The sequence below is a fragment of the Macaca thibetana genome, chromosome 15 (genome assembly GCF_024542745.1).
Source record: "Macaca thibetana thibetana isolate TM-01 chromosome 15, ASM2454274v1, whole genome shotgun sequence".
NCBI lineage: Eukaryota > Metazoa > Chordata > Mammalia > Primates > Cercopithecidae > Macaca > Macaca thibetana.
In genome coordinates, this window is record NC_065592.1 from 53147987 (window position 1) to 53162846 (window position 14860).

Genomic DNA, 14860 nt, shown 5'->3' on the forward strand with positions numbered 1-14860 from the left:
CATTCTTTGATGTTTCTTACAATGAATTTCACATGTAGACCCACTAAACAGAAGTTATAAAGGTTCCATGGTCAAATAAGTCTGAGAAAGTCTGCATATTATATAATTCACCTAAAGAGTCACAGTATGTACCCAAATGTTAAAGGTTTTGAGATGCCATACAGTAAATTTACCAAGCATTTTCTAAATTTATTTGACCACAGAATCCCTATTTTAAGCAACAACTGTTATATCCCATAGGTTCCAGGTGACTAAAGAATACTTATTGCTTAGGATATGTTTTATTGATAATAACAATTAAAATGTCAGATATCTTTCATAAGCAGATCAGTGGTCTTTTTAAAACTTTGTATTTTAATGCTAAAATCTTTTCTTTTGTAGATAGTCAGAACATTATGCCTTTTTCTGACTGCAGCAGAGAGAAAATGCTCCAGGTTATGTGAAGCAGAATCATCATTTAAATATGAGTCAGGGCTCTTTGTACAAGGCCTGCTAAAGGTATAGTTTCTACTTATCACAAGGGAAACCAATTTTCTAAAATCATTTTTGAGACTCTTTGTAGACAAATATTAAATATTAGCATTTAATGTATCTCATATTGACATGCCCAGTGACTGACTTCCTTTGCACAGTTCTGCGCATAGACTATATGTCTTATGGATTTATAGTTAGTATCATCAGTGTAACACCATAGAATACCCTTTGTTTTCCAGGTGGGTCCCTGTACCTACATGTCTAGCATCAGGTGGTGGTGTTTTTTTTTTTTAAAACATATGCTTAAATCAGGTTGCACATCTAAAATAAGATCATTTCTTTTTAACTAAATAGATTTGAATTTTATTGAAAAAAATTTTAAAACATCTTTAAGAAGCATATAGGATTTAAGCAGTTCCTATGTATGTGTACTAAAATATATATATATTCCTAAATATATATTCCTATATATAATATATGTATTTCTATATATAATATATATTAGAAAAAACTTAGAGTTTTCTTTCATTTGAGTCTACTGTTCAAGGAGCAAAACAGAGAAATGTAAATTAGCAATTATTTACAATAATTAAAGGGAAGAAAGTTGTTCACCTTGTTGGATCTATTATTGTTGTTTTAATTATAGTCCCAAGACGTGAAGAAATAGCTTTCCTAATGGTTATGTGATTGTCTCATAGTGACTACTTTCTTGAGGATGTAGCCACAGCAAAATGAAATTTAAAAAATTTAAAAATTGTTGCAAATAAAAGTTATATTAGGCTTTTGTGCAATTTCAATAATGTGCTGCTATGAACTCAGAATGATAGTATTTAAATATAGAAACTAGTTAAAGGAAACACAGGTTCTATTTGAGTTATACAAATCTGTAAATTAGAACTTCTCCTGTTAAGGCATTATAAAGTGCTTAATACTTTTGTTTCCTCAGCACCCTCTCATTTAATTATATAATTTTAGCTCTGAAAGGGACCTATACCAGATGTGTAGAGGAAATTTCAAAACTATGATCTAATGAAAAAATATTTAATAGTTCTCCATGCAAATACAAATTATATAGTTTTCTGGAAAATACCTTTGACATTATACAAAGATGATTATCACAGCATTATAATAGTGAAAAAATGGAAAATGGAAATAGCCTCTTTCTTCTGTTCTGTTCACAGCATATGGCACAGTACCTCATATGCAGTAGGTTATTATGACCTGGTAACTGGCTCCCCCAACTGATTAGGAAAGAAGTAAATTTGTTATTTATAAAAATACGTGTTCATTGAGATGCATAGAATAATTAAGAAATTAAAAGACACTTGTAATTTCAAATCCAGTGAATACCCACTGTTAATATTTGGCATATCTCTTTCTAGTCTTTTTTTCCCTTTTGCATGTATTTTCTTTAAGACTCCCACCCTCACTGGATCATCTCTGCATATTCTAATCTGCTTTTTTCACAGCAGATTCTAAGCCTTTTTGAATATCAACACAAACTTCAACAACTTCATCTTTAGATGCTAAATAATGAATTCATTTTTATTTACTTAACCACTTTCTTTGGATGCTCAGGTTATTCTGATGTTTTGCTATTAAAACCAATGCTATACTGAACACTTCTGTCACTAAAACTTGAACACACTCATGAATAATTTCTTAGGATAAATTTTTAGAGATGGATTTGCTAAATCAAAGACCATTTTTTAAAAATTGAAAAACAATTATATCGTTTGGCATGTAAGACAGTACATTTTCCTTTTATTTTGACAGGATTCAACTGGAAGCTTTGTGCTGCCTTTCCGGCAAGTCATGTATGCTCCATATCCCACCACACACATAGATGTGGATGTCAATACTGTGAAGCAGATGCCACCCTGTCATGAACATATTTATAATCAGCGTAGATACATGAGATCCGAGCTGACAGCCTTCTGGAGAGCCACTTCAGAAGAAGACATGGCTCAGGATACGATCATCTACACTGACGAAAGCTTTACTCCTGATTTGTACGTAATGCTCTGCCTGCTGGTACTGTAGTCAAGCAATATGAAACTGTGTCTTTTATGAATAAAAACAAAACAGAAGTTGCATTCAAAAAGAAAGAAATATTACTAGCAGAATTATGCTTGAAGAAACATTTAATCAAGCATTTTTTTCTTAAATGTTCTTCTTTTTCCATACGATTGTGTTTACCCTAAAATAGGTAAGATTAACCCTTAAAGTGAATATTTAACTATTTGTTTAATAAATATATATTGAGCTCCTAAGCACTGTTCTAGGTACTGGGCTTAATAGTGGCTAACCACACAGCTCCAGCCCCTACATTGCATATAGTCTATTGTATAAGTTACTGAATGGACTTACTAACAAAACCAGAGAAGTAATTCTAAGTCTTTTTTTTCTTGACATATGAATATAAAATACAACAAAACTGGTAAAATATATTAATAGAGCATTCTTTTACTTTGCATTTTATATTGTTACTCACTTCGTATTTAAGAAAAACAGTCTGATCAGGAAATTCAAAAGGAAAAGTAATGATAATTAATTGAGCATGGACCCAACTTGAAAAGAAAAAAAAGGAAGATGATAAATCTATAATCCTAAAACCCTAAGTAAACACTTAAATGATGTTCTGAAATCAGGAAAAGAATTATAGTATACTTTTGTGGTTCTCTTTTATTAGTTGAAAAAAGGCACAGTAGCTCATGCCTATAAGAACAGAGCTTTGGGATTCCAAGGCAAGCAGATCACTTGAGGCCAGGAGTTCCAGACCAGCCTGGGCAACATAGTGAAACCCCATCTCTACAAAAAATAAAAAAGAATTAGTTGAATGTGTTTCTGTGTGCCTATAATCCTAGCTATTCAGAAAGCTGAGGCAGGAGGATCTCTTGAGCCCAGGAGTTTGAGGTTACATGGAGTTATGATGTGCCAGTGTACTCCAGCCTGCGGGACAATGAGACTCTGTCTTGTTAAAAAAAAAAGTGCTTGGAATAATGTTTGGCATATAGAAGGTAACAACAGTAAGTGTTAACTGTAATAACCCAGGTATAAGTGTGTAAGGTGATAGAAAAATTGGGGCAAACAACCCTGACCTGTGTCTCTACAGAATAAGTTTGAGTTTAGGCAACAGACATGTGGAGCACCAGTAATTACACACTAAATGTTAACCAAAAGCGTTGAATAGTAACATCTTGTTCAAGGGACCCCCAGCCTTATATATCTCAAGGTGCAGAAAGATGACTTACTATAGGACCCATTTTTTCCGAGTTCTCCAGAGTTTTTATTGGTTCTTGAGAAAGTAGTGGGGGAATTGTTTTAGAAAATGAATTGGTCAAACTGAAATTCCATGTCAGTAAGTTTTTACATATTGGTAAATTTTGATAGACATGTAGAAGTTTTCTAATTAATCTGTGCCTTGAAACATTTTCCTTTTTCCTAAAGTGCTTAGTATTTTTTCCCTTTTTTGATTGGTTGCTTGGGAGCTTTTTTGAGGAAATTTAGTGAACTGCAGAATGAGTTTGCAACCATTTAGTATTTTGTTTTGTGTTTTAGAGGAGGTATGTGTATTTTAACATTTCTTAATCATTTTTAGCCAGCTATGTTTGTTTTGCTGATTGACAAACTATAATTAAACAGCTATTCTCATTTTGCTGATCATGACAAAGTAATATCCTGAATTTTTAAATTTTGCATCCAGCTCTAAATTTTCTAAATTTTCTAAACATAAAATCGTTCAAAAAATAGTATTTTTAGCCACTAGATTGTGTGTTGTTAAGTCTGTTGTCACAGACTCATTTTACTTTTCAGTGTGTGTTTTTACATGTTAATTATGTTTGTCATTTTTCATTTTAACTTTTTAAAATAATTCCAGTCACTGCCAAAACATGAAAAATTGGTCACTGGAAATTTTTTTTTAACTTTTATTTTAGGTTCATGTGTACATGTGCAGGTTTGTTATACAGGTAAATTGCGTGTCGTGAGGGTTTGGTGTACCCAGGTAATAAGGGTAGTACCCAATAGGTAGTTTTTTGATCCTTACCCTTCTCCCACCCTTCTTTCACCCTCGAGTAGGCCTTGGTGTTGCTGTTTCCTTCTTTGTGTCCATGTGTACTCAATGTTTAGCTCCTACTTAGAAGTGAGAACATGCGGTATTTGGTTTTCTGTTCCTGGATTAGTTCACTCAGGATAATGGCCTCTAGCTCCATCTGTTTTTTATGGCTGCATAGTATTCCATGGTGTATATGTATCATGTTTTCTTTATCCAGTCTACCATTGATAGACATTTAGGTTGATTCTCTGTCTTTGCTATCATGAATAGCGCTGTGATGAACATATACACATGCATGTGTCTTTATGGTGGAACAATTTGTATTCCTTTAAGTATATACAGAATAATGGGGTTGCTAGGGTGAATGGTAGTTCTATTGTAAGTTATTTGTGAAATCTTCAAACTGCTTTTCACAATAGCTAAACTAATTTACAGTCCCACCAGCAGTGTATAAGTGTTCCCTTTTCTCCACAACCTTGCCAACATGTTATTTTTTTACTTTTCAATAATAGGCATTCCTAGAGAATTGATTTGCAATTCTCTAATGATTAGTGATATTGAGCATTTTTTCGTATGCTTTTTAGCTGTGTGTATATATTCTTTTGAAAAATGTTAATGTCCTTTGCCCAGTTTGTAATGGGGTTGTTTGTTTTTGCTTGTTAATTAAAGTTCCTTCCAGATTCTGGATATCCCTTTGTCAGATGCGTGGTTTGCAGATATTTTTCTCCCCTTGTGTAGGTTGTCTTTTTACTCTGTTGATAGTTTCTTTTGCCGGGCAGGAGCTCATTAGGTCTCATTTGTGTTTGTTTTTGTTGCAGTTGCTTTTGGCGTCTTCATCATAAAATCTGTGCCAGGGCCTATGTCCAGAATGGTATTTCCTAGTTTGTCTTCCAGGGTTTTTACAATTTTAGATTTTACGTTTATGTCTTTAATCCATCTTGAGTTGATTAAGGAAGGGGTCCAGTTTCACTCTAATTCCTATGGCTAACAATTATCCCAGCACCATTTATTGAATACGGAGTCCTTTCCCCATTGCTTGTTTTTGTCAATTTTGTTGAAGATCTGATGGTTGTAGGTGCTATGTGGCTTTATTTCTTGGCTCTCTATTCTCCACTGGTCTGTCTGTTTTTATACCAGTACCCTGCTGTTAAGGTTCCTATAGCCTTTTAGTATAAGGTCGGCTAATGTGATGCCTCCAGCTTTGTTCTTTTTGCTTAGGATTGCTTTGGCTATTTGGGCTCCTTTTTGGTTCCATATTAATTTTAAGATAGTTTTTTCTAGTTTTGTGAAGAATGTCATTGATAGTTTAGAGGAATAGCGTTGAATCTGTAGATTGCTTTGGGCAAATGGCCATTTTAACAATATTGATTCTTCCTATCTATGAACATGGAATGTTTTTCCATGTGTTTGTGTCATCTCTTTATACCTGATGTATAAAGAAAAACCAGTATTATTCCTACTCAGTCTGTTCCAAAAAATTGAGGAGGAGGAACTCTTCCCTAATGAGACCGGCTTCCTTCTGATACCAAAACCTGGCAGAGATACAACAGAAAAAAGAAAACTTCAGGCCAATATCCTTGATGAATATAGATGCAAAAATCCTCAACAAAATACTAGCAACCAAATCCAGCAGTACATCAAAAAGCTAATCTACTTTAAGTAGGCTTTATCCCTGAGATGCAAGGTTGGTTCAACATACACAAATCAATAAGTGTGATTCATCACATAAACAGAGCTAAAAACAAAAACCACAAGATTATCTCAATAGGTGCAGAAAAGGCTTTCAATACAATTTAACATCCTTCATGTTAAAAACCTTCAGTAGGTCAGGTGCAGTGACTCACACCTGTAATCCCAGCACTTTGGGAGGCCAAGGCGGATGTATATCTTAAGCCCAGGAGTTCAAGACCAGCCTAGGCAGCATGGTGAAACCCCATCTCTACAGGAAAAAAAAAAAAAAAAAAAAATTTAGTATGGCGGCATGCACCTATAGTCCCAGCTACTCAGGAGGTTGAGGTGGGAGGATTGCTTGAGCCCAGGAGGCAGAGGTTGCAGCGAGCTGAGATCGTGCCACTGCACTCCAACCTGGGCAATAAAGTGAGACCCTGTCTCAAAAAGAAAAACAAAAATAATCCTAAACCAACTAGGCATTGAAGGAATATGCCTCAAAAAAATAAGAACCATCTATGACAGACCCACAGCCAATATCTTACCAAATGGGCAAAAGCTGGAAGTATTCTCCTTGAGAACCGTAACAAGACAAGGATACACACTCTCATCCCTCCTTTTCAGCATAGTTCTGGAAGTCCTCGCCAGAGCAGTCAGGAAAGAGAAAGAAAGAAAAGGCATTCAGATAGGAAGAGAAGAAGTCAAACTATTTCTGTTTGCAGGCAGTATAATTCTATACCTAGAAAATCCCATAGTTTCTGCCCAGAAGCTCCTACATCTGTTAAAAATTTCAGCAAAGTTTTAGCATTGTCTGTACTCCAACAGCTTCCGGGGTGAGAGTGAAATCAGGAACACAGTCCCGTTCACAATAGCCGCAAAAAGAATAAAATACCTTGGAATCCAGCTAACCAGGGAGGTGAAACATCTCTACGAGAATTACAAAACGCTGCTGAAAGAAATCAGAGATGACACAAACAAATGGAAATGTTGTTTTTAACACCTTGCTTTATCTAATTCACTTATAACTAAGATATTCATTCAGTGGAACAGGTATAATAAGACCACTCGACTTAAATATAAGCCTTATTCTCTTTCCAGAGCCCAAGAAGGGGCACTATCAGTGCCCAGTCAATAATGATAAAATGCTGATATGTTTCCCCTTTACTGTTTCTTTCTTCTGTAGTGTGGTACACTCATTTCTTAAGATTAGAAAACTTGACCTACCTTCCTGTTTGCTTCTACACACCCCCATTCTCTTTTTTTGCCACTCCGGTCAGGTATAGGATGATCCCTACCACTTTCAGTTAAAACCTCCTTCCCTTATTAAATGTTCTCTTACCACTCTGGCCTGAGTAGAACCTAGGGAAAATGGAAGAGAAAAGATGAAAGGGAGGTGGGGGCTGGGAAGGGAATAGTCTTGTTTGTGTGTTTGCTTTAGCACCTACTATATCCTAGGTGCTGTGTTAGGCACACATTATTTTAAGTGGCCATTATATTGCTACATCTCACTCTGGTCATTGCCAAGGTAGGTAGTACTTTCTTGGATAGTTGGTTCATGTTACTTATAGGTGGTGGACTTGTTCAGGCAAACCCAATGGATAATCATCTGAGTGTGTTCTCTAATCTCAGATTTTTCTTCATATTTTTTGGTTTGTTTTGGTTTTTGATGGTGGTGGTTGTGTGCTTATTTTTGTTGCTGGCTTGTTTTTTTGTTTTGTTTTTGATATGGCAAGAATTGGTAGTTTTATTTATTAATTGCCTAAGGGTCTCTACTTTTTTTAAAAGATGAGAGTACTAAAATAGATTGATAGGTACATACATACCTTTATTGGGGACTGCTTATATTCCTTAGAGAAAAAAATTACTTATTAGCCTGACAAACACCAGTAAAATGTAAATATATCCTTGAGTAAATAAATGAATGTATGCTTTGTATCTCCAAATATATACATCTATATTCTTACAAATATGTTTTTATGTAATACCAATTTATAAGAACTTAAAATGTTGGCTCAAGTGAGGGATGGTGGAAAGTAGCATTATATAGCCATTTCAACATTTGAACTTTTTTCTTCATTTTCTTCTTTTCTTCAGGAATATTTTTCAAGATGTCTTACACAGAGACACTCTAGTGAAAGCCTTCCTGGATCAGGTAAATGTTGAACTTGAGATTGTCAGAGTGAATGATATGACATGTTTTCTTTTTTAATATATCTTACAATGCCTGTTCTCTCTCTATATATATATATTTATATATTTCCCTGGATCATGCCCCAGAGTTCTGCTGAGCAATTGCAGTTAAGTTAGTTACGCTACAGTTCTCAGAAGAGTCTGTGAGGGGATGTCAGGTGCATCATTACATTGGATGCCTCTTGTCCTAGATTTATGTTTCGGGAATTCAGACCTATGTTTACAATATAATAAATATTGTTGCTGCCTTTTACAGATAAAATAATAAGATATAAACTTGACCACAACTACTGTTTTTTGAAACATAGAGTTCATGGTTTACATGTATCAAAGTGAAATCTGAGTTAGCTTTTACAGATATAATATATACATATATATATCCTACAATGCTTGTACTATATATGTAGTACAAGTATATATGTGTGTGTGTGTGTGTATATATATTATGGCACTGTAGTATATATATGTTTATATGTTAAAAAATATATAAATATATGTTACATATTTAACATAAACATATATACATATATGTTAAATATATAACATATACTCTATATATGACAAATAGAGTATAATATATATTTTTATTTTTTTATATATATAAAACATGATAGAATTAAGAATTAAGTCCTAATCTGTTTTATTAGGTGCTTTTTGTAGTGTTCAGTCTTTCTAAAGTGTCTAAATGATTTTTCCTTTTGACTTATTAATGGGGAAGAGCCTCTATATTAACAATTAAGGCTGCAGCATTGATTACTTCAAACAACAAACATTTTAATTCAAGCATTAACCTATAACTCAAGTAAGTTTTTTTTTTTTTTTTTTGAGAAAGGGAGGTTGTTTATTTGCCTGAATTGAGTCAAAAATATTTTTGAAACATCATGTACTCATTTAAATGATAACATCTTTATTGTTTCATTCTTTTAAAAAATATCTACTTAATTACACAGTTGCAGGAAATTGTAGATTATATGGAACTTATTTCTTAATATATTACAGTTTTGTTATAATAACATTCTGGGGATCAGGCCAGGAAACTGTGTCATAGATAAAGCTTTGAAATAATGAGATCCTTATGTTTACTAGAAATTTTGGATTGAGATCTATGTGGTCTGTGACATATTGCAAAGTTCAAGGAAAATTCGTAGGCATGGAATTTCTCAAACTGAAAATCCCTCCCACTGTCCACCTCATCACATGCACACATTCTACTCTTACCCACCCACTCCACCCCTTGCAAAAGTACAGATATATGAATGTCTCAAAACCATGGGCTCATCTTCTAGAAGCTTCAATGTTATTTGAAGATTTGGGCAGAAGAAGTTAAGAAATATGAAATAGCTTACATATGAGTTTTAATAGTGAAACAAACATGGATGTATTCTGAAGTAGAATGCAAAATTTGAGTGCATTTTATTTTATTTTATTTTATTTTATTTTATTTTTTTTTTTTTTGAGACTGAGTCTGGCTCTGTCGCCTAGGCTGGAGTGCAGTGGCCGGATCTCAGCTCACTGCAAGCTCCACCTCCCGGTTTACGCCATTCTCCTGCCTCAGCCTCCCGAGTAGCTGGGACCACAGGTGCCCGCCACTTCGCCCGGCTAGTTTTTTGTATTTTTTAGTAGAGATGGGGTTTCACCGTGTTAGCCAGGATGGTCTCGATCTCCTGACCTCGTGATCCGCCCGTCTCGGCCTCCCAAAGTGCTGGGATTACAGGCTTGAGCCACCGCGCCCGGCCATTGAGTGCATTTTTAAAGATAAATCAGAAAACTTCAAAAAACTATCAGATTGGCCGGACATGGTGGCTTATGCCTGTAATCCTAGCACTTTGGGAGGCTGAGGTGGGTGGATCACGAGGTCAGGAGATCGAGACCATCCTGCCAACATGGTGAAACCCCATCTCTACTAAGTATACAAAAATTAGCTGGGCGTGACAGCACGTGCCTGTAATCCCAGCTACTTGGGAGGCTGAGGCAGGAGAATCGCTTGAACCCGGGAGGTGGAGGTTGCAGTGAGTCAAGATCACACCACTGCACTTCAGCTTGGTGACAGAGCTAGACTCCATATCAAAAAAAAAAAAAAAAGAAGTCAGATTGTTCCTACACCCAGTGTTTCTATACCACACTCCTACTAGGGGGCATCAGTGGAAATGGTTAAGGAGATGTTTAGTGTGTATTGTCTGCCAAGCACTGTTAACACTGTCCTAGAAACATTGCTGTACAAGTAGAATGTGAGCAAATTATGTATTGAAATGGTTCCTCTCCCTGCAGGTCTTTCAGCTGAAACCTGGCTTATCTCTCAGGAGTACTTTCCTTGCACAGTTTCTACTTGTCCTTCACAGAAAAGCCTTGACACTAATAAAATATATAGAAGATGATACGTGAGTACAACTCCTACATGGAGGGAAAACCTTTGTACGTTGTTTTTTGTTTTATTTCCTTTGTACATTTTCTGTATCATAATTTTTGCTTTTTTTTTTTTTTTTTTTTTTTTTTTTCCCCATTACTTTCAGGCAGAAGGGAAAAAAGCCCTTTAAATCTCTTCGGAACCTGAAGATAGACCTTGATTTAACAGCAGAGGGCGATCTTAACATAATAATGGCTCTGGCTGAGAAAATTAAACCAGGCCTACACTCTTTTATCTTTGGAAGACCTTTCTACACTAGTGTACAAGAACGAGATGTTCTAATGACTTTTTAAATGTGTAACTTAATAAGCCTATTCCATCACAATCGTGATCGCTGCTAAAGTAGCTCGGTGGTGTGGGGAAACATTCCCCTGGATCATACTCCAGAGCTCTGCTCGGCAATTGCAGTTAAGTAAGTTACACTACAGTTCTCACAAGAGTCTGTGAGGGGATGTCAGGTGCATCATTACATTGGATGTCTCTTTTCCTAGATTTATGCTTTTGGGATACAGACCTATGTTTACAATATAATAGGTATTATTGCTGTCTTTTAAATATATAATAATAGGATATAAACTTGACCACAACTGCTGTTTTTTTGAAATATATGATTCATGGTTTACACGTATTAAGGTGAAATCCGAGTTCGCTTTTACAGATATTAGTTGACTTTCTATCTTTTGGCATTCTTTGGTGTGTGGAATTACTGTAATACTTCTGCAATCAACTGAAAATTAGAACCTTTAAATGATTTCAGTTCCACAGAAAGAAAGTGAGCTTCAACATAGGATAAGCTTTAGAAAGAGAATTGATCAAGCAGATGTTTAATTGGAATTGATTATTAGATCCTGCTTTGTGGATTTAGCCCTCGGGATTCAGTCTGTAGAAATGTCTGATAGTTCTCTATAGTCCCTGCTCATGGTGAACCACAGTTAGGATGTTTTGTTTGTTTTATTGTTGTTGCTATTGTTGATGTTCTATATAGTTGAGCTCTGTAAAAGGAAATTGTATTTTATGTTTTAGTAGTTGTTGCCAACTTTTTAAATTAATTTTCATTATTTTTGAGCCAAATTGAAATGTGCACCTCCTGTGCCTTTTTTTTCCTTGGAAAATCGAATTACTTGGAAGAAGTTCAGATTTCACTGGTCAGTCGTTTTCATCTTGTTTTCTTCTTGCAGAGTCTTACCATGTACCTGCTTTGGCAATCATTGTAACTCTGAGATTATAAAATGCATTAGAGAATATATTAACTAATAAGATCTTTTTTTTCAGGAACAGAAAATAGTTCCTTGAGTACTTCCTTCTTACATTTCTGCCCATGTTTTTGAAGTTGTTGCCATTTGCCTGCAATAGGCTATAAGGAATAGCAGGAGAAATTTTACTGAAGTGCTATTTTTCTAGGTGCTACTTTGGCAGAGCTAAGTGGTCTGTTTCTTTTGTTTCCTTAATGCGTTTGGACCATTTTGCTGGCTGTAAAATAACTGATTAATATAATTCTAACACAATATTGACATTGTAGTGTACACAAACACAAATATTTTATTTAAAACTGGAAGTAACATAAAAGGGAAAATATATTTATAAGAAAGGAATAAAGGTAATAGAGCCCTTCTGTCCCCCAGCCACCAAATTTACACAACAAAATGATATGTTCTAATGTGAAAGGTCATAATAGCTTTCCCATCATTAATCAGAAAGATGTGGCAGCTTGATTTTTTAGACAACCCCTGAACTAGATGACTGTTGTACTGTAGTTCAGTCATTTAAAAAATACATAAATACTATCTCGTAGTGTCCCATACTATGTTTTTTACATGATAGATTCTTATTTAAGTGCTAACTGGTTATTTTCTTTGGCTGGTTTATTGTCCTGTTATATAGAATGTAAGTTGTACAGTGAAATAAGTTATTAAAGCATGTGTAAACATTGTTATATATCTTTTCTCCTAGATGGAGAATTTTGAATAAAATATATTTGAAATTTTGCCTCTTTCAGTTGTTTGTTCAGAAGAAAATACTATGATATTTGAAGACCGATTAGCTTTTGTTCAGCTGACAGTCATGCTGGATATAAACTTTTTTTAAAATTAATTTTGTCTTTTCAAAGAAAAAATATTTAAAGATCCTTTATAATGTAATCTATGTTAAAAAAAGCTTTCTGCTTAACTCTCTGGATTTCATTTTGATTTTTCAAATTATATATTAATATTTCAAATGTAAAATACTATTTAGATAAATTGTTTTCAAAATTCCTATTATTATAATATTAATATAACCTAAACTGAAGTTATTCATCCCAGGTATCTAATACATGTATCCAAAGTAAGAGTCCAAGGAGTCTAAACACTTTCATCTGCAAAGCTAGGAATAGGTTTGACATTTTCACTCCAAGAAAAATACTTTTTTTGAAAATAGAATAGTTGAGATGAGAGGTTTCTTTAAAAGAAGACTAATTGATCATATCACTATGATTCTCAAAGAAGAAACCAAAACTTCATATAATACTACAAATATGAGATAGTTACTTCTGTAGTATATTTCTGTAATGCTACAGGTTAAACAGGTCACTCTTATATAACACTATTTTGATTTTGATGTAGAATTGCACAAATTGATATTTCTTCTATGATCTGTAGGGTATAGCTTAAAGTAGCAAAAATAGTCCACCACCTCCAGTTAACACACAGTAACACTATGGGACTAGTATTATTATTTCCATTTTACAAAGGAGGAAACTAAAGCTTAAAGATGTGTAATATACAGCCCAAGGTCACACAGCTGGTAAAGGTAGATTTCATCCCAGACAGTTACAGTCATTGCCATGGGCACAGCTCCTAACTTACTAACTCCATGTAACTGGTACTCAGTTTAGTTGAATTGAAAGGAGAGTAGGGAAGCAGGTTTTACAGGTCTGTTTGCACTATTCAGAGCCCAAGTGTGAATCCCTGCTGTGCTGCTTGGAGAAGTTACTTAACCTATGCAAGGTTCATTTTTTAAATATTTGAAACGGAATGATAATACATACTTCACCAGTGGGTTTAATGAGACCTTATAAGATCGTTAGTTCAGTACCTGACCAGTGCTTCATAAATGCTTTTTCATCCAATCTGACAATCTCTAGCTTGTAATTGGGGCATTTAGAACATTTAATATGATTATTGGCATGGTAGGTTAAAATTGTCATCTTGCTATTTTCTCTTTGTTCTTTTTTCTCCTTTCTTTTGGATTTTTTTTTAATTTTACTGTGTCTTCTCTGTTGTCTTATTAACTAGAACTCTGATTTATTTTAGTGGTTGTTTTAGGGTTATACCTCTTTGTAATTTACCAGTTTATATACTACTTGACATATAGCTTAAGAAACTTACTGTTGTTGCCTTTTTGCTGTTATGGTCTTACATTTTTACTTCTACATACATTATAAACTCCACACTTTATTGTCATTTTTTTACTTAAACAGTCAATTATCTTTTAAAGATACTTAAATATAAATGTTCAAAACACCCCAATTAAAAGTTAGAGATTTTTTTTTTTTTTTTTTTTTTGAGACGGAGTCTCGCTCTGTCGCCCAGGCTGGAGTGCAGTGGCCGGATCTCAGCTCACTGCAAGCTCCGCCTCCCGGGTTCACACCATTCTCCTGCCCCAGCCCCCGAGTAGCTGGGACTACAGGCGCCCGCCACCTCGCCCGGCTAGTTTTTTTTTTGTATTTTTTAGTAGAGACGGGGTTTCACCATGTTAGCCAGGATGGTCTCGATCTCCTGACCTCGTGATCCACCTGTCTCAGCCTCCCAAAGTGCTGGGATTACAGGCTTGAGTCACCGCGCCCGGCCAAAAGTTAGAGCTTGTTAATGCCACATGATCTCACTTACATGCAGAATCGAAAAACCTGGAACTCATAGAAGCGGAGAGTAAAAACATGGTTACCAGGTGCTGGGGAGAGGCAGTGGGCTGGGAAGATGTTGGTCAAAGTTAGATAGGAGGAATAAGTTCAAGAGATCTGTTGTACAACTTAGTTAGATAGGAGGAATAAGCTCAAGAGATCTATTGTGCAATGTGACTATAACCAACAA

At 35.0% G+C, this 14860-nt stretch overlaps 1 protein-coding gene across 1 annotated transcript in view; it reads left to right on the forward strand.

The window, feature by feature from the left end:
• The window catches only part of C9orf72 (C9orf72-SMCR8 complex subunit), a 223891-nt gene extending 211113 nt beyond the window's left edge, over positions 1–12778 (forward strand). The window contains exons 8-12 of the mRNA XM_050759634.1: positions 382–498; positions 2251–2486; positions 8294–8351; positions 10658–10767; positions 10900–12778. Coding sequence (XP_050615591.1) covers positions 382–498; positions 2251–2486; positions 8294–8351; positions 10658–10767; positions 10900–11086 — 708 coding nt within the window. The 3' untranslated portion in view covers positions 11087–12778. The remainder of the gene's footprint in view (positions 1–381; positions 499–2250; positions 2487–8293; positions 8352–10657; positions 10768–10899) is intronic.
• The last annotated feature ends 2082 nt before the right edge of the window (positions 12779–14860 follow it).